The following is a 25,286-nucleotide window of genomic DNA, read 5'->3' as shown; positions in this document are numbered from 1 at the left end:
GGATCTATCGGAAAGAACTCTTTCCCCAGTTTTTCTGAAGCCAGTGTTGGACTGTATATTTTTGATATAATTTGGAAGGTGGTTGTACATCTTGCAGCCGTTATATATAACACACATATATATATATATATATATATATATATATATATATATATATATATACATATATATATATGTATGTATTATATATATATATATGTATATATATATATATATATATATATATATATATATATATATATATATATATATATATATATTAGTGTAGTTTTTCGGGGATTCGGTCTAATTAGAATAAATAGGAAATAGAAAAAATTTTTAGGAACAATTGTGGATGAAGCCTTGAATTGGAACTCTCATATTGATAGTGTCTGCAAGAAACTCAATAAAGCATTTTTTGCAATAAAGCAGATGAAAAACTATGTAGATCAGAAAAGTCTGATAAGCATCTATTATGCAATGGCTTTTTCACATATTTCCCTGAACATCATGTCTTGGGGATGCGGTTCGGATTTCAATAGGGTATTTATAGGACAGAAACGTATTCTGAGACTAATTTTTGACATGGAATATCGTGAAAGTTGTAAACCAGTGTTCATGAGAATGAAATTGATGTCTGTCCCAGCACTGTATATTTTTAAATGTGTAGTTTTTATTAGAAAAAATCTTACAACTCTCACAACTAATGGATCCTCTCACAATTTTTATACACGTCACGCTGATCAACTGAGAATACCCCTCCACAGGACAGCTAAATTTCAAAAATCACCCTTATATAATGGGGTCATCCTGTATAATGAATTGCCATCCTCGATTAAAAATCTGAAATCCGAAAATGAATTCTATAACCGTGTTAAATCCTTGCTAATAACGGATAAAACAGCATACCTGTGCTATGTGAGTATATTCAATTTGGAAATTTCAATTTCGAACATCAAAATGACAACTTTTTGACATTGAATAATGTGAAATACTTTTTCTAATTTTTTATTGTCATTCATCATGGTGATTTATATTGTGTTAATATTACAGGATGTATTCATATTTATATTTTTTGTTAGAAATGAATAAATTTTGCTGAGGTTGTCGATGTCTGTCTTTTTCTTGATATTGTTTTCTTTGATTTTGATTTCAGCCATTTCCAGAAATTGCCTTTTATTTGAATCTGGTTCGAAATTGATAATTTTGGTGTTAGTATAATTGACTGAATGATCATTATCTAGAACGTGTTGTGTGAGAGTACAAGAATTTCATTTTAAATTTTTACAATTACTTTTATGAAGAGCTATGCGGGTTTTAAAATTTTTTTTTCTCATATAAATTTCTCATAGAAATATTAATTGACTTTTTTAACTATGTGATAACGTGGCCGGCTTTGCTAACACCAAACATTTAAAAAGTAAAAACAATTGAATTTCACGGTATTTCGTTTAATACAAAATAAATTTAAGTTATACTTTAGCCTCAACAACACGTGGTGGTTATGTTATTGAATTGTAGCTTGTATGACACGTTTATAGGTTTAACATAGCAGCGCCATCTATTGATTACTTACTCAATCCCATCAACAGATATGGTCAGCTGTAAAAATCATTTGGAGTTAACAGATAATCGTGAATGTCAAATAATAGATAAATAATTTGCAATAAAATAATATTGCGACTATAAATTAAGATGTAAGTTATCCTATCTTTCAAGTTGGATCAAACTGCACACGATGTGTAAATTTGATTGAAATCGGTTAAGTAGTTCAGGAGTCCATCGCGGACAAACAACGTGACACGTGACAGCTGAAACAACTGTCTATCGGTGGCTCTTGAATCGAAATCAATATGGGAATGATCAGAATAGTACTTATCTATTTATCTTTTGATTTTCATTGAATCATTTTATAGCAACTTGACTGCGTTAACCTTTCTCGATTTTATATCATTTCTAAAAACATGTAGATTCGTTTTCCGATGCTACTCCAGGATAGCTTCCTAAGTTTCTGCTACCACAGTTGTCAGTTGATTGGTCAAAAACTTGGCAAGTTGACTTGGGTGTCACCCCAATAGGTGGTTTCACTTATGTCTTGTTTTTGTTTACGCAGTTATTTTTATTAAGTACTTTCCTTGGTTACTCACATTTTGTCTTCAATCGAGGACTGCCTGTACTGACGATGCACAACGGGCTGAAGCAGCTGATCGGAATATTAATCATTATTCCGACTCCCACCCTGGAGGCAATATTGGCACAACTATTTTTGTTTCAGGTGTATTCTTTGGGATCGATCCTCAATTGGTTATCGTGGATCCGGACATCGCCAAAGACATTTTAACAAGTGATTTTTTTTATTTCATGGGAAGGGGCATATACAAGACTTCGAGTGACCCCACAACTGTTCACCTTTTTTCCCAGGATGGGCTCGAATGGAAAACTGCAAGGGTATGCTTTTCATTATGAAAAAATCATCGAGTAGGAGTCGTATGTAATTCTTATTAAATTTTTTTCTGAAGGCAGATAATAGATAATTTGGAAAAATGTAGAAGTCATGTTTGTCTTTCAACTTTTGCTTTTCATATGTATCATTATTTAATGAGAAAAGATCAATCCAGTCAGATTCATATACATGTATGTGTTTTCAATAATCAGAAATGTTGAATATAAAGTAATTCAAAAATGCATTTTGATATTACAATGTGTTACTTGCATACAATCGAATGGGTTTGACATGAAATATGCTGAATAAATATGGCTCATTACGTTCATTAAAAATTGAACAGCAATCGACAATATTGTGATGTCATCTTGCACAATACTGTAGTTGCTGCATTTAAAATTATTCATAAGAAGTTTCAATTCCAATTCCTTGTAAACCGAATAGTTTTATTGGAAAATGTAATTTTTGTTTGGTTTTTCAAGTTTTGCATTATAATTTTGGAACTATATAAATGTTATACAAAATAAATCGAGTTTTCATTTGACTGAAAAAACACGTTTTTTATTCAAAATCGGCTTTATTCATCAACGTAATCTTTGAATATTACTGGAGGTTTTTCCCAACACCAAACCGGTATTTTAACACTTCGACATGTGTTTTGATCACCAAGTGATCATCTTCAACCATTACTTTAACACCTCGATACGTGTTTCGATCACCAAGTGATCATCTTCAAGAGGATCTTCCTCTTCGGATTTGATCCTCCTCTTGAAGATGATCACTAGGTGATAACATAAACTGTCATTTTAGAAATTTGAAAAAAATTTAGTAACTTCTTAACATTTGAATGAATCGAATCCCATAGAAAAAAAGTTTTGTCACCATTTTCAAAAAGTTATGCAATTGTTAACTAACAATTTTTTTTCCAATCTCCGTTGGCATAAATAATGGGGAAATGTATAAATAATTAGCCTATAAATTTTAAACTTCGTGGTGCCCTTTTGATACATATACTTCATACGATCCTGCGATAAAAGTTCATAAAAATTTATTAATGTGTTAATTATGATTTTTTATAACTATTGCAAAATGAAATATCGAAAAATTGTTGATAATTTTTTTTCAATTGATATTTAGCTATGTCTGTTTTCACATTAAACAATAGCAGTTATTAACACAAGATATGAAAATTTCTACGTAACTTGTTTATTAAATTGTTTTAAACAAATAGAGAAATTCAATATTTTTGAATTTTTTTTTCGCTATTTGATTGTCTAGAAATAATAATGATTTAAAAAAATGTTTTTCATAATTATAAGGAATAATTTTGCTTTCAAAAATCATAATTTACCCTTTTAAATAGTTTAAAATTTTTTAAATTTATTATCTAATTGTTTATTAGTTCAACAATTTGTCATAAACAAATATTGGCCAACATCATATTGTTCTCCTGAAGCAGAAAAGAATTATAAAAACAGCTATATATAAAAAGTGGCATAATTTTTTTTATTTATTATAATATAATTTTTTATGGCACTTTCTCATAAATAGCTGTTTTTATAATTTTTTTCTGCTTCAGAAAAAATATAACGTTGGTCAATATTTGTTTATAACAAATTGTTAAACTAATAAACAATAGAATAATAAATAAAAAGAAATTGTTTTTGCCAAACTATTTAAAAGTGTAAATTATGATTTTTGAAAGCAAAATTATTTCTCAACTAATTATTTAAACAATCGAAATATAAAAAAATCGATTTTAAACAATTAAAAATAAAATTAGGAAAAAAACAAGGAGAATAAAAAAAACTTTGACTGACATTGAATTATCTTGTATGAGACAATATTGTGAAATGGATAGGTCCGATTCTGAAATTCAGCTTTAGCTTTCAGTGTATTTCTATTGAAAAAATGTATTCAGTTCATTTGGTTCATTATTCCTTCAATATCGATGAAACTGAAAACAGTTTTTTGAAATGGAGAATTAATTGATGTTCAGCATTAATATTCATTATTATTTGTTTACTCTCTGATTTACCCTGTATATAGTTATATTTAGATTGATGTTCAGTTGTAACTTAAACAAGGAGAATAAAAAAAAACTTTGACTGACATTGAATTATCTTGTATGAATTTAAACCGCCAAGACAATATTCTGAAATTCAGCTTCATATCTTTTGTGATGCCTCTGAAAATGCGTATGCAAGTGTCGCATATTTGAGATGTTCTGGAAAAGATGGCATTAAAGTTTGTTTTTTAAACGCACGTACCAGAGTATCACCAATAAAACCACTATCTATACCAAGTCTTGAACTTCAGTCAGCATTAATTGGATCACGGCTGGGGTCCAGCTTAAAAAGCGTTTTGAACTTGAAAATTGATGACACAATATATTGGACTGACTCGAAAACATTATTACATTGGATTCGGTCGGAAGCTCGACGCTTTAAAATGTTTGTAGCGCAATTGGGAGAAATTCAAGAGCTCACGAATACTTGTGATTGGAGATATGTTGGAACAAAAGAAAACGTGGCAGATGAAGCAACAAAGCAGTATTCGAAGATGGATTTTTCTACTGACAGTAGATGGTTAAAGGGACCAGCATTTTTGTACATGACTCAGAATTTTGGCCTGTTGAAGAAAAATTCAGTACAAATAATAATAGACAAAAAGTAGACATGGAAGAAAATAATGTAGTGGTCATGTAGATATAAACGATAAATAAAAGGTAGTAATGAATGATCCAAATAAATTCTCTATATATCCAACCTCTTGGATATATAGATTCATACAAAATTGTGAAACAAGAGCAAAAACTTCAGGTGAATTGGAAGTATCAGAAATAAATCAAGCTGAAAAAAATCTTCTTAGCAGATGTCAAAAGGAAACATTTAATGAAGAATTGAAATCTTTGAGAACTCATGGCATTGTGAACAATACGAGTCGCCTGTATACATTGGATTGTTTCCTTGATGAAGAAGTCTAGATCAGATTGGGTGGAAGATTGGATAATTCCAAACTTTTGGATGAATATGTGAAAAACCGATAATTTTAGACCCGAAACACAAAATTACGAAACTGCTTCTATTTCATTATCACGAGAAGTTCAATCACTATGGACAGGACACTGTATTCAATAGCATGAGACAAAAGTGTTGGATACTACGAATGCGACAAGCTATCCGCAGTTGCTGGGCAAACTGCCAAAAGTGTAAGAACAGGAAATCTTTGCCGAAACCTCCGATTATGGGACAGCTTCCAACATGTAGAATAGAACGAACAGTGAGACCTTTTATAAGAACAGGAGTTGATTATTTTGGACCTCTTTTAGTTTCGGTCAAGAGAAGTCGCGAGAAGTGATATGGGGTGATATTCACTTGTATGGTGACAAGACCAATTCACTTAGAGATTGCACACGACCTGAGCACGGATGGTTTCATTCATGTTTTTCGACAATTTGGTAGTAGACGAGATTTTCCGCAAGATATTTATAGTGACAATGAAGGGAATTTTAAAAGAAGTGACAGAGAACTCCAAAAAGGTTTGAAATCGTTTGACCAAAATAAAATAAAGGAATTTTGTACGCTGAAAAATGTGAAGTGGTTTTTCAACCCGCCATTAGCTCCTTTCATTGGTGGATCATGGAAGAGTTTGATGAACTCCATCAAGAAAAATGTGTCGGAAGTTCTTACAACAAGATATCCCCAGGAATAAGTTTCAAGGACAGTATTTGTAGAAGTGGAGAATATTTTGAACTCGAGACCACTTACCCATGTACCCAGTGATCCAGATGATATGGAGGCTTTAACTCCAAATCATTTCTTGATTGGAACTTGTTATTCAGCGTTATCTTGTGCTGAAACTGATGAAAGGGATTTGTGTTTATTGAAAAAATGGAAGGCAGCACGAAAGCTCACAGATTTATTTTGGCAAAGGTGGGCTAAAGAATATCTACCATCTCCAGCAAAACGAGGTAAATGGCACCAGCAGAGAAGAAATGTCAATATAGGAGATACTGTCTTATTTTATGACCCCAGTAGTCCACGGAACATTTGGCTGAAAGGAAGAATTACAAATGTTCACCCTGGAAAGGATGGCAAAATCAGAGTGGTTGATGTTGTTACAGCTTCTGGAACAACATTCAAACGAGCTGTGTCTACACTTTGCATACTTGATGTAATCAAAGAGAAGTCTCCCAAGAATAATCAAATTTGAAGTAATTTCTTTCATTCGAATCAATTACTGCGGGAGAGAATGTTTAGTATTTATATTCATTAAATGATATAATTTTAACTAAAAGTTGAACTGGAATTCCAGGCATATAATAAATCATTTCAGTCGTTGGGAGCAGAGTTTGTGTCGGATATTATTTCAATGAAAATTTGTTTTTCAGGCAAAATCAACTTCTCTGTTCACTTCTGCAAAAATGAGAAAATTTTTGGAGACTATGTCAAAGTGCGCAGATGAAATGGCAGCCAGTTTGGAGCAGAATGCGATTGAAAACAGCGACGTGAAAATGCTCGAAGTTATGGCATGTTTTACAACTGATGTAATTGGTAAGAGCAAATTTTATTTCATTCTTCAGAATTTGAGAACTATCGAGTGCTGATGGTTTATAGGCAAATGATTTTTGGAGACAAAATGATACATTTGAATATAAAACAAGGTTTCCAAAAATCTATTATAACACCGTAACAACTGAAAAGCATGCTAACTATAAAAACATTCGAAAAATGGGTAAATATATCATATTTTCATCGTTCATTAACTGTATCTAGTAGACGAGTAATGGTTTCTGAAATTTTCAAACTTAACCAACACTTAATGATAGGGTTTTGATAAACCAAATTTCTCGAATTGTTGGAAAATTGTGTTTTTGGGATTGAATGTTTTCTCCGCCGATTTATGTGGATTTGTTAACAACAGGTAATCCGGTCAATCTGGACATTGGAAGGTACATACATTTACAACAAGCTGCAAACGAGTGTAATTGTTCAAAACATAGTTAAAAATAAGATTTTGAAATTCCGAATGATTGCGATGCCTGGAAAAAAAATTATTCGAGGTCAAAGGTCAAAACTCTTGAAAAAAATAGGTTTTTCGCGATTTTAAGGAAAATGGTGAGATTTATCATAAAATAACTTCAGAGAAAAATTGCAGATCATAAAATTCTCTACAAAAATGTTTCGAAACTTTTTTTCTTAGAGCCACCGTTTCTGAGATACGATGAGTCAAAAAGTTGTAAAACTTGTAATGGTCATTATATGCACACGTTTTCACGCCACCTATGAGGTAGTGTACTTAGCGCATTTTTTTAACGTGGTTTCCCCAGTAGGCCTATTCTACATGTCTGTTGGGATTCTGTCAAATTGAAAACTTGCATAATGAAATTTATTAGGAAGGGTTGGAAATTATAAAAACGATTGAAATTAAAAAAATTTAAAAATTTATTCATCTAAGTCATAACCTTCTTCATGGTCTTCTTCTTCTTGATCTTCTTGATGTTCATCCTGGGTGTAGGTGATGTATCGCATGTTTCCTCGATGGTATCAAATGAATCCTCCACTATTAGTGATTCAGCATGACTGGAATTGACAATGTGTACATGCCAAAGAACACAACAGTACAACTTTTTTACAACCACATTTAGCGATGCATCCCTTTTTACAGTTGCAAAAAATTATGCTCAGCAGTTTTTCCGGCGCAGGTGACAGTAAAGTCTGAATAGGTTCTAATGAATTGTCGACCAACTTCCAACCCCAGTCTTTTGGGTCTAGCTGATAACCAAGCCACACTTGAACTTGGTAATATACCCGGAAAAGATGTTGATGAGCAGCAACTGAGGTTGAAGGAAGACAAGCTAATTGCACCTTTTTCTTATTTTTAGTGTTTTTTTATGAAACATGCATATCGATACTTATCTAAATAGGTGGTTTTTTCAGAGCGATCTACATAGAAAGAAGAAGCTGAATCCCGTTGGTGATAATTTCTTGTTGAGCACATTGAACCAAATCTTGTTTTTCAAATATTTTAAAGAAAGACTGTTGCTTTACCCCTCCTGTAAAATGTAGACGTCGTATCACAGCCAGTTATTGCGTGTAAAAATAGTATATGATTTTGACTCTTTGCAAAAGTAGATAAATTTTTTGATGAATATATTTCGATTCCACTTTGAGCTTTTCTTGGCTTTAGAAAACAAAATAGTTTTTTCAGGTGGAGTTCGAGCAGTAAGAAGTACGAGTAATGCATCTTCACCAACAACAATAGTTGTATTTGTTAAATTAAATTGCTCTATAGCTGTTTCAATAATCAGTACGTCGGCATCGTTATTAGCTTGTTTAACCAATATATTTTCGCCAATAAACTTATCCTTCAACATTGAAATGAACCGAGATTTGTTGTGAGTATTTGCAAGAAATTTCTGTTGACTGGTAGGAACTGTCATAAGAACTATTTGAAAACGAAAAAAATGTATTAGTGGTTTCATTTTTGTCAATGAAAGAATTTTCGAATATTTTAGGATCGGCTGTCTTAGGACTAAATTGTAACAGTTTCAAGGATCCAAACGCTGAGTTCAGAAACATAGGAAGACAATTATTTGACGAATTCACCTTGATGGATACAATAAAAATTTTTCTCACTATTTCTTTTCCAAAACTATGTGAAAAGATTGGAGTGTCAAATATTCAACCTGAGGTTTCGAAATTCTTTTGCAGAACTGTTAAGGATCTTGTGAAATATAGAGAAGATAATAATTTGAGAAGGAATGATTTTCTACAAATGTTGATTGACATGAAGAGATCTACAAATCAACTGACAATAGATGAGATTATAGGACAGGTATTTGAGTTTCTTCTTCAGTAGCGTTCGAGAACTCGTGTAATTAACCTTACTTATAGATTTTTTTATTTTTCGCCGCTGGATTCGAAACGTCCTCTACAACTGCTACGCTGACTCTCTTCGAATTGTCCCAAAATCATGAAATTCAAAACAAACTTAGACGTGAAATAGAAGAGAGCATGAAGAAAAATGATAATCGGATCACATATGACGCACTCATGGGAATGGAATATATGAATGCCGTCGTTGAAGGTGAGTGTGAGATGAAACTGAAGTGAATATATTAATAATGATAATAATTCTAATAATCTCTTCAAGATAATAAATAATCAAGAAAAAGTCAAAGTAATTCAGGTCACAATCTTTGAAAATAACATTTGGGCTGGAAAGTAAGTAGGTTAATGAATATAGTGGACATACAATTTTTCGATTTCATTTTCATAGTACGATTTGCCTTATAGGAAAACATTAAAACGCCGCGTGATAAGGTTCACGCCCCTGCCGACGCGATTAGGACGAACCCGGTTCCTGCTGCGTAAAAAATCCGTCGCTAGGAAAACGTACTTTTAGGCTTCAGTTTCGCCGATAATTTTTTCATTGATGCTAATTTTTCCTCCAGTGAGCATTCTCTTGAGATCTGAGAACAAGAAAAAGTTGCTGAGGGTCAGATCTGGATAATGCGGTGGATGCGGAAGTAATTCGAAGTCCAATTCATGTAATTTTGCCACCGTTTTCATCGATTTATAACACGGCGCATCGTCTTGATGAAACATTACTTTCTTTTTTTTCAAATGGGACAGTTTTTCCGACATTTCGTCCTTCAAACACGCCAATAACGCTATATAAAGTCACTGTTGATGGTATTTCCCTTTTCAAGATAGTTGATGGATATTATACCTTCCATTCGTATCCCAAAATAATGATACCATAACCTAACCAGTCGACTGTTGCATTCTTTGCCCACTTTGGAGTTGGTTTATCACGTGCAGTCCACTCAAACACTGCTCAGAATCATCAATTCGTTGTTGATATTGGTTGATTTTGAGCTCACGCGGCACCCACTTTGAAGAGTGCTTTTGCATATTCAAATATTCAAAACTTTCCTTCGATACCTTCAGAGCCTCAGCTATCTAGACTAACTTCACTTTGCGGTCATCAAAAATTATTTTATGAACGTTTTTGGTGTTTTCGTCGGTAAGAGACTCTTTGGGGCGTCCACTGCGTGCATCGACTTGTCCATTTAGTCGCAAGTCTACAGAAAACACTTGGGCGTATTGCGTTTATTCTCCGATCTTCTCATAACACCCATTCCATCAGTCTCGTTCCGTGTACTAGTTTGTACAGGTTCAGTGTTGGATGTTTGTCATATTCTTCTGGGCGTAATTTTGTACGTCCATATATTGCCTCCTGTAATTCAGTACCTCACATTCGCATAAGATGTGTAGAGCTGTTTCTATCCCTTCGTTGCATAATCTGCAGCTGAGGTCTCCGTTATACAGCCCCATTTTATTCAGGTGTCCTCTAAGCGGACAATGACCGGTTAGTAACCCTGTAATTATTCTGAGCCGATCCCTACTATATTGAAGTAGTTCTTCGGTTCTTTTCTCGAACGGTTCCCTAATAAAGGTTCTAGTGTGTTTGTTGCCAGGTACTTTTGTCCAGTACTCTGTGTGCTTCTTATTGGTTCATGTCCTAATCTGGTTTCGTACCAATGATTTTGGTACCCCCAGAGCTGGGTCAGGACCTACATATGAAGTTGATGATCCGCGTCTAGCTCATTCATCAGCTTTATCATTACCTGTGATTCCTGAATGCCCTGGCACCCAGTACAAAGTTAATTTGTTCCTGTTTCAAGTTCATTCAGTTCTTCATGGCATTCCCAGACCAGTTTTGATGTCACCTTTGGGTTTGTCAGAGCCCCTAATGGACTTTTGCAGTCTGTAAAAATATTGATCCGCTCATTTCTTTGAGGTCTCAATTTAATAAGCCTTGCACACTGCAAGATAGCATACGCTTCCGCCTGAAAGACGGATGTGTATAGTCCTAGCGGATAGCTGTAGTTTAGATTTCTATCCGCTCGGTATATTCCAGCTCCCGTTCCATGTTTGGTTTTCGATCCATCTGTATACTATTTTTTCCAAACATGTTTTCGAGATGACTAATGGTCTTCCACTCTTCACGACTTATGATTTTGTGTTAAAAGTGTACTTTGTTGTCATGTGGTCCCTGCACATATTCAATATGTGCTCCTCCACTTGTTCCGAAATTTCTGTTCGGTCCGATCTTTTGTAGTTCGGTGAGTTTTTCAGTCTGAATTGTTCCATCCTGGCCTCCCCCATTATCACAAACTGTAAAAGAGGTAGTGTCTCCAATGCAGCTGTTGTGGTAGTTCTCATGCAAGTCTTTGCACCTTGCCTAGTATGTTGATGACGGTCGCCTGTTTCATCTTTGGCCACCAGACCAGAGATGCGTATGTTATCATGGGTTCAACCACCATCGTGTATAGCCAATATACCATGTCTAGTTTTAGCCCCCATGTTTTTCCATAGGTGCGTCTGGCGAGCATCAGTGCTACCCCCGCTTTCCTCTTCATCCTGTCCAAGTGTTGGTTCCAGGTCAGTTTGGAATCTAGGACTACTCCCAGATATTTAACCTCCCCCGACACTTGTATTTCTTTACCTCGAAGTTTTACCCGAGACCCTCCGTTTTAGTCCTCTTGGTGAATGCTACTATTTGGATGGGATTATGTTAAGCCCTTCTTCTTTGGTCCATCTTGTTATAATGTTCAGGGCCTGCTGCATGCATCCCTTCACTACATTATAGTATTTACCCTGGACTAAGATGACTAAGTCGTCTGCATAGCCCAGTGATTTATACCCATTATGGTCCAAGAGACATAGTAGCTCGTCCATTACAAGGTTCCATAACAGAGGGGATAGAACCCCCCCGTAGGGTGCTAATGCCGACTGAACGCCTCCCCCCACCCCTTTTGACCTTGAGACGTCACACGACCTTGAATGACGTCGCCTAACCTTGAACGTCGTACACGTAGTATGAGCTTGAATGCGGTGTTTGACCTTGAGTGTGGGGTTTGACCTTGACGTTCGACATTTCGACTACCTTGAGCTTGCTCCATGGCATTGAATGTTGACCTTGAATGAAATCGTGACGTGTACAGAATATAACCTTGAACAGTGGGCGTTCGGCGTTGTCCACTCCCTTGTTGGTAATTCCTATATAAGTTCAGAATATCGTATGACGTCACCTAACCTTGAACGTCGTACACATAGTATGAGATTGAATGCGGTGTTTGACCTTGAGTGTGGGGTTTGACCTTGACGTTCGACACTTCGACTACCTTGAGCTTGCTCCATGGCATTGCATGTTGACCTTGAATGAAATCGTGACGTGCACAGAATATAACCTTGAACAGTGGGGTTCGGCGTTGCCCCCTCCCTTGTTGGTAATTCCTATATAAGTTCAGAATATCATGCTTCCACATTCAGTTTAGACACTCTAAAATACCCAAATAGGTAAACAGAAGTATTTGTCGAATTCCAAAGTGAAGACAACGAGTATCAACCCATCCGAGAGGGCGTTTTCGTCAGTGAGGTGAATATATATTTTATTTTAATTAACCGTAATTTCACTATATTTATGAATATGGATAATTTGAAATTTGACATTGAAAAAATTAATTTTTCTATAATTCAACAAAGTGAAGCTTTAGAGCAGAAACCTATAAACGCTCTGGTTATTGATAAAGAATATAAAATTGAAAAAATGTCAATGTATTCCACACGATATGGTAAATCAATTCAAGTAGTTTTATTGGATGAGGAAAGTGATACTCCTTTTAAAGCATGGCTTCCAAAACGTGTCACAGAGCAATTACCAGAAGACTTCATTCGTGAAGTGAATTCATCCAAAGCCAAATTCACACTTACTTATATGGGTCAAAGTTCGCAGGATTACCCTGCGAACTGGTGCTAAAACCCTGGTGCTAAAACCCGATCATTGATGAAATTCAATGTTTTAGATTGAACATTTTGAAATTATGAATTTTTTTTGTAAATAGTGAAAATATGGTAGATTAATATAAAATATGTATCAACTTGGTCACTTCATAGACATAGTCAGATTTCAAGTGAGTATTTTTTTTATATTATTTGCAAACTAATGAATGCCATTTATGAATTTTCAGAACTCACCATTCTATAAATATGTGGATGCAATATTCAGCCCAAGAGTGGCCGGAAGCAGTGGATTTGGATTCCGCCATAAGAAAAATGGCTTGGGAGATGGCTGATCTGAGTTTTGATGCTCTACATTCATCAAATTATGATTTGAGTGTATGTTACGATGCTGAAGAGGTGCGAAAACTTTTGGAGCTTAGTGAGAAGTATGAACTCGGTGTGGCATTGTGTCATAAATATTCATATGGGAGTAGAAATTTGGATGAGTTCTGTGAGTTAATAATTGAAGCAGACTTGAAACATTTTCTTCAAGACATATGCACCTACCTACCGCAAAATATCATAGAGAAATATCAATTGGAACCACAGAGTCCCAACCCGCAACTGGAAGAAGCGATAAATGATGGTGTTGTAAATATTTGAAATCTGTTGTATATGTTTGTGAATAAAATAATGTTTCAATCCATATTTGTTTGTATCTAATTGTTTGGTGAATAAAAGATATAACATAATTATTGAGTGTTTTATTATTCATCAATATCGAATATTTCATAGCATATTACATGTCAATCTTATTACAATCCAGTTTGAACAGAGCCATTAAGAGCATTATATGATAGAACAGCATCGTGGAGGATGAGTGCATATACTTTGGTGTTTGCTGGAAACTTCACCTTGCGTGTTTCGAATTCTATTTTGATGTCGACAGTGGATGACTTCATAGCTTCGGGTTGATGGGAGCAGTCGATAATGAACAGTGGGTTGTTGCGAAAGCTACCAATATCCATCATCGGTTCACTCATAGTTTTATAATAGTAGCTACGTTGGAAGTTTTCATATGCATAGTAAGCTGATGAGTCTAACTTCTTGTCGAAATCCAGATTCCAACGCTCATATGGGTATACTTCAGAGTTCAGAGATAGTCGAATATTATTAATATTCACATGTGTGAATTTCGTTACATCTTTTGACATATTTTCGGATTGGTCGGTGTTTTGAAAGCCGATGATGATATATCGTGGTCTTTCGAGGCTGCTGGTTGTCTTCACCGCCCATATATCCGAGGATGTATCACGAAGTGTGGGTAATTCATAAAGGTCCCACATACGATAAGCCACCTTCACTTTAGCATTATTACCATTTTTATTTATGCGATTCAATAGTTTCAGTTTCTGTCGATCTTCCGGCACAATGTGCCTGATTCTCCATTCTATTTTATTGATTTCCAAATCTGCATCGACTTCCCCAATGAATGAATTTTTGAATGAGCGAGCTATAATCAAAATGAGCTCCTGCTTCACATTCATTATCCCCTTATTGTAATCTTCAGCAAAACCCATGAGATACTTCAAGGGTAATTTACCACTGAATACATTGCTAACGGGATCGAATATATCTTGTTTATTCACATCGAGTCCCCATCCTATCGGTAGTAGCGAATTTGCATGCGTTTTTCCGAATGATATCATCGTTTTCATTGTGGTAGTTATGCCGGATTTTCGAACAACAACCACTTGCTCACCACCCATTTCATAGCGAATTTCGTCGAAGAGAAAGGCGAGAGCATTATTGGATAGGTAGCACCGCTTTGTGGCATCAGATGGTGTGAACTTCCCCTCGATATAAATGTAACTATCTGCAATATCGAGTATGAGATCTTGATAATTGATTGGAATTCGTATTTCATCTGAATTTTTGTAATATGGTGAACCATACGGCTTATATGTATGCTCATGAAGGCTGATGAGGGAATGGTCGAACATGGGCTCCTCGAACACTTCCAATTTATCACTTGTGGTGATTGTTGCCATGTTATTACTATTTTTTATATCGCACCTTCAAGCCAATAGATTTGAGAAAGTTCAGGCTACTAGCACTTATTCTATATCTTGACCGTTTGGCAGATATACGTGGAATGAATCGACTGCTGGATTTTCGCTTCTTTAAATGCACATGATCATAGCCTCCACCAAATACATTATGCTGACTCAACTGCTGCCGCTGCGGCAATCGCTGACTATTGAAGCACAACCCCATTTTTAGAAACGATAATCGCAGAATTTATAGTTCCATCAATGAATATCACCTGCTCAGCGTTAGGAAGTAACAAATACTGAGTAACAATTTGATCAACTTCAGCTTTATATTGACTTTTTCACAGATGATCATCGCTCACCATCGTTTTTGCTCGATCGTTTGAATGCTTATCGAGGGTTGTTTTTTCAAATCAGATTGCAGCGATTTGATATCCTTATCCATATGCTCATACTTTTTTACAAATTCTACTAATTTCAGTCCAAGCGTAATGAGATCTTCCCTCACTGATACGGAATATTTTTCTATTCCATCTAATTTCAAATTAATTTTGTCAATATCAGTATCTAATTCTCCTCTCATCTTTGAGATATAAAAACCGACATATCCTCGATTAACACAATCCGTACTCTCTTCAGGCTCTGCTATATTTTTCAAACGTTTATTTTCCATATCAAAGTTTCCATCGGTTGTTAATTTGAAACCAACTCCAGGCTGCCCACGCAAAACAATATTTGAAACTGCCTTACTTCTGCGACCAAACTTATCGATGCTTCCTTTACTCATTTTCTTTATGATACACTAATGACAGTCATCGATGTTCTGAATCAACGTATGAGAAACGATGATTGTTACTAATGACTGTCGTCGATGTTGTGAATAAATATATGAGAAATGATGATTATTATAGCTTTATCAATTCCAATTTGACTATTATTTTTTCACCATTGAAATTGATCAGATTACCATTATCATCCAATATGCGAAGAGTGATATTGTCGAGGTACTGACGACCACCAGGTCGGATTGGCATATAAATAATATTTTGTGGCTCCTTGGTGAGTTTGTAACCGGGCTCTACATCAATATCAAATTCAAAGATGCTATGGATTTCATCGCCATTCGAATATGCTCCAGCTGTGACATTACAATCCACACGAATAATCCTCACCTTATTGATATTCACGGGCAATGTTGATTCATGTATTTCACCACAATTGAAAACATTGTCATCGAATCCTAGAAGTTCAGCAATGCTGTTTTCATGTTTGAGATGAATGTAATATTTCGATCGCATTTCACATTTCAGAGTGTTGTTGTTTGCACGTAGGAGAAATACTTCGTCGATATTTTCTTCAATTCCTTTTTCTAGTTGCACTTCTTTGGATTTCATGAATCTTTGAATCACCTTATTAATTTCATCAATTTCATATGCCCCAGGTGGAATTTTTATAATAGTGGGGGGTGAGATAATTGTCTTCGAATAGCCGATAACATTATTCTTAGCATCTACATTGAATATGGAATTGTAGGAGTAGAAACCATGTAATCCCAGACCATAATTACTATTGGTATCCAATTCGATGGGTGGGTAGAAGTTGGCACTCAACTCGCTAGAGTATCCCGACAATGAAAACGTGCGTGACATGACTGACGAATTTTCGATGATTCATGTCTTTTTATTGCTGACAGCAGAAATTGTGGACCAATCGTCGCTTTTTCGGTGGTCTATCCATATCATTATGTGTGACTACATTCACATCATTCACTTTACAATAACAACAAAAAATTTTTCTTGTAGGTGGACCATCATTCATATCGGAATTACTACTGCTACCGCTGGAATCATTGTAATGCTCTTGACAGTACTGATACTTCAAGACATCAATATCATTTTGTAGGTTTTGTGGTAACTTATCCCATACAGATGCAATTTCATGTGATGCACACCCAATCAACACCTCTTTCGGCATATCAGCGAGTTGTTCTTTACTCATTTTTTGTAAAGTGCGTACTCTGGAATATGCGATCAATGAATGACTCATCCTCTTGATACTCTCCCTATCCTGTACTGGTGTTAACTCCATGTCTTGTTCTGAAGAAACTTCAAACACAAATGGCCACACCATACTGTGTTGAATCGTTGTTCACGCTTATAGTTATATGTGATAGTATTGATAGGATTCGAACCCATATAAAAATAGTGAATCAGTTCTTTGGGAGGGGGTAAATCGCCAAAACTATCAAAATATTTTATCGAAGTTCCCCTTTTTCTATATGCTACCCAATGTGTCCCTTGACCATGTCGACTATCCAAATTTACTATGGCAGATTCATATCGGAGTGGTCCTGATTTTGGTAAATCGTCACGCATATATACCCCCCGAAAATATGGAATCGTCATTTTCTTAGCGTAATAGTTGAGGTCGATATTGGAGAGAGCTCTTTTAGGTAGCAAATTTATGAGTTTTTTGAATTTTGAGGTTTCAAATAGACTCCTAATCCTTTGCGGTAAGGCTTCAAGTAGATACCACTTCCTTGTTTACCTATAGCAATTGCCTCCATGTGTTTATTATGGCGATTTGTCTCACTCAACTGCTCCCTACTCGCTTTTGCTGCTTGAACTGCTTTCGTTATACCAGCAGTAGCACCGGCTAAACTACCTAGTGCTGATAAACCAGCAAAAATTGGAATGAGTGGTAGTATTCCACCAATTTTAGGAATCGGTATGATTCGCGGTGTGCGAATTTTCTTTTTCCCACCTGCAGCCCTCATATATTTGCGTGCTGCTTTGAGTGCAATTTCAGCTGCTCTTTTAGAATTTTTGACAACAAATTCACTTCCACCCGCTTTGTGTAGAACATCACGCACTTTCTGAACGATCCCAGAACCAAAAGCTATCACCTTAGAAGCTTTCAATATTTTTTTAACTTTTTTTTTCTTAATAGAACGCTTTTTCTTCGGAATGTGTGACTGCTTGGGAGATGAGTCACAACCCATACCAAATCGGTGTTTCCCTTTCATTATATTCGTAACTAGCCAAGCAGCTCCTTTTTCTCCAATAGTAGCGTCTTTTGCTTTGACACGATTCCAAGCACTTTCTGCAAGCTCCTTATCCGCTATGTGTCTAGCTGCAAGATTATCGGGGTTCTGTGAATATGCAATATCGTGTTTTTTGCATGCAAAATCCAGCTGATTGACACCTGAATCACCTCTCAACAATCTTTTCTGCAATTTGGTGCCCGGACCGCAATACTGATAGCCAGGTAAGTGTAATTCAAATGGTAGATTATTGATGAGGGAATTGATCAATCCTCTACCAGTTTTATTTGAATGCAATTCAGTAGATCTGCATCGACTCATAACCCCTATTTAAATAAAGGAATCGATGTGGAACCCTGCTTATATAGTCTCCAACTGTCATACAATGCGCATATTGAAGCAGAAGCAGCAATTTTTCATCGATAATTTCGATGAAAAAGTGGGTGGTGGATCGGGAAGCGGTGTCAAACAACGTCACGGATCTTTACTTCCACTTTCTATTCGCGGCCTGATTATTGGACCTTCTAACTGTGGCAAGACAAATGTTATGATTTCTTTGCTAACGCATCCTCTAGGATTACGATTCGCAAATGTTTATCTTTATTCAAAGTCTCTTTATCAACCTAAATACGAGTATTTACGTGAAGTATTGTCTCCAATCGAAGGGTTGGGTTTTTACACTTTTGCCAATAATGCAGGTGAAATAGTAGAGCCTTCAGACGCCAAACCTGATTCGATATTCATTTTTGATGATGTTATGTGCGAGAAACAGGATGTTATACGATCATATTTCAGTATGGGTCGTCATAAAAATGTGGATTGTTTCTATTTAGCCCAAACATATTCACGAGTTCCGAAACAATTGATACGAGATAATGCAAATTTTATCGTAATGTTCAAACAAGATGATATGAATCTCAATCATATTTTTTCCGACCATGTATCACCATATGTAACATATAAGCAATTTCAAGATATGTGTGCGAGATGTTGGGAAGATAAATATGGATTTTTAGTAATTGATAAGGATCGAGAAGTGGTAAATGGACGTTATCGAAAAGGATTCGACGCTTTCATATATCCTTGACGTTCTTGAAGAATTGAATCACTTGAGTGCTAGATAGTGGAGATAACACTTCATTATACAAATTCTTGGAGTGAATTATGGAGGGAAAAAATGATGATGAAATATGTTTAAAAAGAAAGTTAATTGAAGCAACGGATGCCGTTCGGAAGAAATTCAATTATATCAAAAGTAGTCGTCTAGGTGATCAATCAGCACTCGAGAGGATCTATGAGCCAATAATAACACCTTTGAAAGTAATATCTGCCAATACTGAAGGAGCATCTCAAATGAATCAAGTGATGCAGAAAACAAAGCCTGCTACACCATTAACAGCCAAAACTATAATTGAAAGTGAGTGGAAACCGAAATTTGAAGGGGCTTCCTCGAAGGATCTTCAAACCTCTCAATTGACAACTTTAGATTCACAATCACCTAATGTATTCGATGATGGTGATGAAGTACAAAAGCATATAAAAAAGTTACTATCAGGAAATCCCTCTTACGATACAGTCTTTGGAGTACACATGAACACTGAAACGGGAAATTTACAAATGGGAGTAGCTGATGTGGAATTTATCGATGAGAAAATTGTGTTTATGAAAAATGGTAAAACTATTGGCTCTTATCAGGGCACTCCAAAACTATATAACTTGATATTCATGAAAGTACCATCGAGAAATATCCCCTCTTCCGATATGACCACATATGGTGATATACTCAAATTAACAAAGGCTGCATATAAATACAATGAGAGAAAACAAGGTCTTCTATCGAATAATTGGAAGAAATATAGAGAAATAATCCTACCATTATTATCCAATGGAAACCCTAGTAGAGAAGGTGCTGGCATGATCAAAATACCCACCCAGAAAAAATATATCAGAAATAAGCATACAGATTATGTTTATTGGAATGAACTCGAAGAATTGATTGATCGCCTTCGACTACTTTGGAGTTCACGACTGGCTGGACATACCGGACATGATAATGAAATATTAGCCATAATTGAGGAATTACGTGAAGAAGGATTAGTCTATTGACCGCAATATCATGAACATGATGTTTGAAACTGGCTCAGTCGATCACAAACGATCTAACTATGCATACCACAATTGATAAATTTGGTCGTAGAAGAGGTGGTGTTAGTAAACCAATAGTTGGAAGATCTGGTGTTGGATTCATTCTCACACCAAATGGTGATTATGATATTCAGAATAAGCGGTTTCAAAATGTTGGTGAACCTGTAGACAGTAAAGATTCTGTTACTAAAGGATATGTTGACGATCACATTAGAAAAGTCAATGAGACAACTCTGAAGTATTTCCAAGAATTCATTGCATCAACGCTACGTAACATCGGAAAACATATTGATTCAAAACATAATGAGGTGCAAATAATCATTGACAAAAATGCACTCATCACTTCTGCATTAGCTGATCAATTGAGTAATGTGGAAAAGCGAACTGACGTAATAGCTAAGTTGGTTGATACTTTTACTAAGCGAGTCATTGAAGTTTAATAGTCAATCGTTACACTTGCACCTGAACAGTAGAAAAGTGATTCCTCATCTTTATCATCTTGAAGAAGTCTTAGAGCAGTAATATGAGTAATGCAAAATGGCAGGTTGTGGAAGAAATACACAAGCCGGCGCGTCGAAATTTCCCCCGTCGGAAGACAATAATAAAGGGTTTTTCTGACTTGTGGCAGATGGATTTGATGGAAATGCAATCATATTCTAAAGAAAATGAGGGATGTAGGTACATCCTTATAGTTATCAACTGTTATTCAAAGGCCGTTGAAGAATAAAACTGGTGATTCAGTTACTGCAGCTATGGCAAGCGTGTTGAAAGATGCTAAATATACTCCAAAAAATTTACAATCTGATCATGGTACTGAGTTCTATAATTCGAAATTCTCATCGTTAATGAAGAAACACAACATCAATCATTACTCAACATTCAGCACAAAAAAAGCTGCAATTGCAGAACGAGTAATCAGAACATTGAAGAGTTGGCTTTATAAGGAGTTTTCACTTCAAGGTCATTACAAGTGGTTGAACATTCTTCCTAGAATTACTCGTCAGTATAACAACAAAGTTCATCGTACGATTGGTATGAAACCTGCAGATGTGAAACAGTCTACTAAATTGTCAATGTATGCCAAATCTAAGAGTCCACATGTGAAACGTAAAAAAAGTACATTTAAAATTGGGGATAGTGTTCGAATCAGCAAATATAAAAATGCATTCGATAAAGGTTATACAGCAAATTTTACAGCTGAAATATTCAAAGTTGTGAAAGTTAATAATACAGAACCTATAACTTATGCATTAGAAGATGTGAATGGGCAACCAATCAAAGGCTGTTTTTATGGGCTGGAGTTGAATAAAACGAAAGATCCCAATACGTATTTGGTGGAGCGAGTTTTAAAAAGAAAAGGACATCGCCTCTATGTAAAGTGGCTGGGGTTCTCTGAAGATCACAACTCATGGATCGATGAAAATTCTTTAGTGTAATGACATTATCATGATTGTACTCAATATTAGATAAAAAATAAAAAAATAGTGTATTAAAATTGTTTTATTTATTAAAAACTAAATAGAATAATAACCTTAGAAATGATGCAAGTAATATGTAAACTATTGGTTTTATTTTTCATAAATTCAACATATTGAAATCACTTCAAGATGTGTATGTTAGCATAAGATTTCCATGAATCCTCCGTCTCTCTATCCGCTCTTCATGGGTTAGACACCAGCACTCTCGAAAGTGGACATCTCTGTTGGGGTGAAATTGGCCGACATTCTCACACAATTGCCAATCATTTCTACAAGCACTGCATAAATTGTTCCAACAATCCACACTATATTCACCACATTGTAGACATCGCTGGACTAATGTATCGCAAGTCGCTACGCAATTTATGCATATATTCCTTGAAATGCCCATATTATTACACATAATCTCTTTCGAACATTCTCTGCACTGCTGGCGGTAGTCACTTACTTCTAGAGTTGAACCATTTATCCTCTTTCGAAGTGGGTCTGGATTCCTTGCCACAACACATCTACGACACAGGCCGGTACATGGGTTGATATATGTTTCAGGCCAATACCCATGGCAGTTGTAACACACTATATGTTTGCCAATTTTGATTGGAAAGCCGCGTATTGTCGGTTTTGTATCCCACTCTTTAGGGAAAGACATATTCACTGATAGATGTACAAATATTCAATCGATGAATTTAACTACACTCTCACGCTCCCATGTTTCCCTCTTATAAACAGGTACCGTGAAGAGTGGGGTAGAGTGGAGGGAGCTACCACCACCACTGTCAAAAATCATATAAAAATCGGTGAGTGATTGTAAACTTCAGTCAGTATTCAAGTATCACCACAAGAATACATTAATATGTCTGCCCAGAGAGCTGCTGTGTTAGCATTATTATCTCAGAGAGATATTAATAACCATGAGCTGGTGGAAGAGTTTGAAGACGTTGGACAGATAGTGGGTGTTGACGAAGAAAATGATGGTGGAGATATGCAGTATGAGGTGAATGAGCAAGGTGCAGAAGGTGGCTTAAATATCGAAGACGATGAGGCAATTGAGCAAGGTGTTGGGGATTTAGATATTGATGATGATGAAGAAGGTCTTGTTGAAGAAGATGAAGGTATCGCAACAGATTCGACTCACGAGACTGACGACAGCGGAGTAGTTATTGGCAATGTTGAGTGGTTGAATATCACTGAGACATTGGATGATCCGTTAGATTTGTATTGTGTAACGGATAGCCATGTCAGGATCAAAACGATTGACGGTGAAATAGAGAAGTTGTGTTGGTGTTGCTTCCGCTTTTATTCTGTGCGGAATAACAATGGAGGGTATTATGAGCACGTCGACATTCATTACACCGCCCGCTTCATGGAGATGGGGCAAACATGGTGTAAAGCATGTGATAGGCCTTTGACCAACTTTAGGAGAATAGCCGTCTGCATCATATGTAACAACACCCCACCTCTGGAGATGTAACCGTGGACCTTCGGGTCAACAAAAAAAAAACAGCCCTTTTCAGGGCTACATTATTTAAACAAAGAGTAGATATCTCATAATGAGATTGCAACAACACCCCATCTGCGGAGCAGTTACCGTGGACTTTCGGGTCAACAAAAATACAGCTCTTTTCAGAGCTACAAACAAAGTGTAGATATCTAATAATAAGATTGATCACTCAGTCAAAGAAATAGAATATTTTGAGTGTCACATAATCATACGAAGAGTAGTTTGTAATATATGGATATACCTCTAAAATGTACATCCATATACATATGAGGTATGCACAAATGTGTTATAGAATATGTAAGTTCTCTGAATATCTTATCTTTGTAAAATAAATCACATTGAAAAATGATTGTTTAAGCGTCCGAGTGGATTTGAATCTGTTTGATAACATACTAGCTCTCTCTTATCTGAACAATTGCAGAATTCATGTCAAGATTTGGAAATATAATTTTCATAAGACAATATTTCAAATTCGAGGGGTGTTTATTCAGAGTAGTCAATAAGAGTAATTGGTATTGTAATTCAGAATATTTATTTCAAAGGTGGAAAGGAGAGAGGGAGGTAGACACTGCCCCAACCACGCAGTGTCTCGTGTACACCAACCAAACAAAATGTGTACTCCGAGGAAGGATAAAGGATGGGTGAAATAGGGAAAAAAATAGGGAAAAAAAAGGAAAGGATTACAAGTCGTCGTCGTCGTCGCTGTCATCGGGTCGGGGGAAGTACTGCCACATCACCGAACCCTCAGAAAACGCCATTTCCTCCGCAAATGCGTCGTCGTCCCAGAGATCGTCATCATCATCATCCGAGCTGCTCGAGTCTTCGGAGTGGTCTTCGGTACTGGTCACATGCAGTACCTGGACCGAAGATGTGGAAGGGTGATGAGGCGTGGTGGTTGAATCGGCCTCCATATCTGGATTCTCCATATCGGAATCCTCCAACTGAAGATCCGGGAGTGGCGCTGTAGGTTCTTCCGCCTGGGGTCCGGTCGTGGAATCGGCTTCCTGGTATGTTGACATGCTGACGATAGCTACTCAACTGAAGATTACATTGAGGAACTCCTACATTTATACTCTTGCACAGGAGGGGGTATAGTGGGAGGCGGAGTGGGGGGGAGGTGGGGGTCGCAAAAAACGCGCCCCGGATGCAAGTGGTGGATGTTGAGCGCCCCAGGCCGCGAAGCGGCCTGCTGAGCGATCGCTTCACGATCGCGAAGCGATCGCTTCGCGATCGCCTATACAACCTTTCCCTTCGTTACTTATCCGAATATACATTGCTTGAAATTTCTTTATGATACGAATTTTTATCAACATTATTAAAATAATGTTCCAAAGATATTCAAAGATAATGATTAACTGTTTCCATTTTCTAATTAGTTCATTTTATAGCGAAACAACTAACGTTTCACCGCAAGGGTGTACCGATATAGCCCTATTTTTTTCACTACTACCAAATAGAGTGGTTAGGTTGAATGCTGCCCCACCCACGCAGCATTCCGTGTGCACCAACCAGGTACTATGTGCACTCCGAGGAAAACCTAACCTAACCTACCTGATCATCATCATCATCATCTATAATGATGATGTCAGGTTCGGGAGAATCAACCACCACGATGATATTTGGTGGAGCGATTTGATGATCTTCAAGCCACAGTTGATCCACAAGTTCTGGGCTGGCAAATTCATCATGTTCAAACTCATCTTCGTCTGAGGTTACATCTTGTTCTTCATTCAGCTCTATTGTTGTATCTGAATACCCATCGAATTCATCATCGGGAGATGTTGAATCAACTACAGCAACTTGAATGTCACCATAGGACCAATTCTCTGGTGGGGCAAAATGAGGTT

At 36.2% G+C, this 25,286-nt stretch overlaps 1 protein-coding gene across 1 annotated transcript in view; it reads left to right on the top strand.

Moving 5' to 3' along the window:
- LOC111511545 (cytochrome P450 6A1) overlaps positions 1 to 25,286 on the top strand; it is a 38,679-nt gene that overhangs the window by 877 nt on the left and 12,516 nt on the right. Inside the window, exons 2-5 of the mRNA XM_023167571.2 lie at positions 2,255 to 2,427; positions 6,816 to 6,978; positions 8,943 to 9,262; positions 9,322 to 9,514. Coding sequence (XP_023023339.2) covers positions 2,255 to 2,427; positions 6,816 to 6,978; positions 8,943 to 9,262; positions 9,322 to 9,514 — 849 coding nt within the window. The remainder of the gene's footprint in view (positions 1 to 2,254; positions 2,428 to 6,815; positions 6,979 to 8,942; positions 9,263 to 9,321; positions 9,515 to 25,286) is intronic.

Source organism: Leptinotarsa decemlineata, unplaced genomic scaffold (assembly GCF_025532065.1).
Source record: "Leptinotarsa decemlineata unplaced genomic scaffold, Ldec_3_MD MMD2_tig00000505_RagTag_RagTag, whole genome shotgun sequence".
NCBI classification, from domain to species: Eukaryota; Metazoa; Arthropoda; class Insecta; order Coleoptera; family Chrysomelidae; genus Leptinotarsa; species Leptinotarsa decemlineata.
This window is presented reverse-complemented; position numbering and strand designations above follow the sequence as displayed.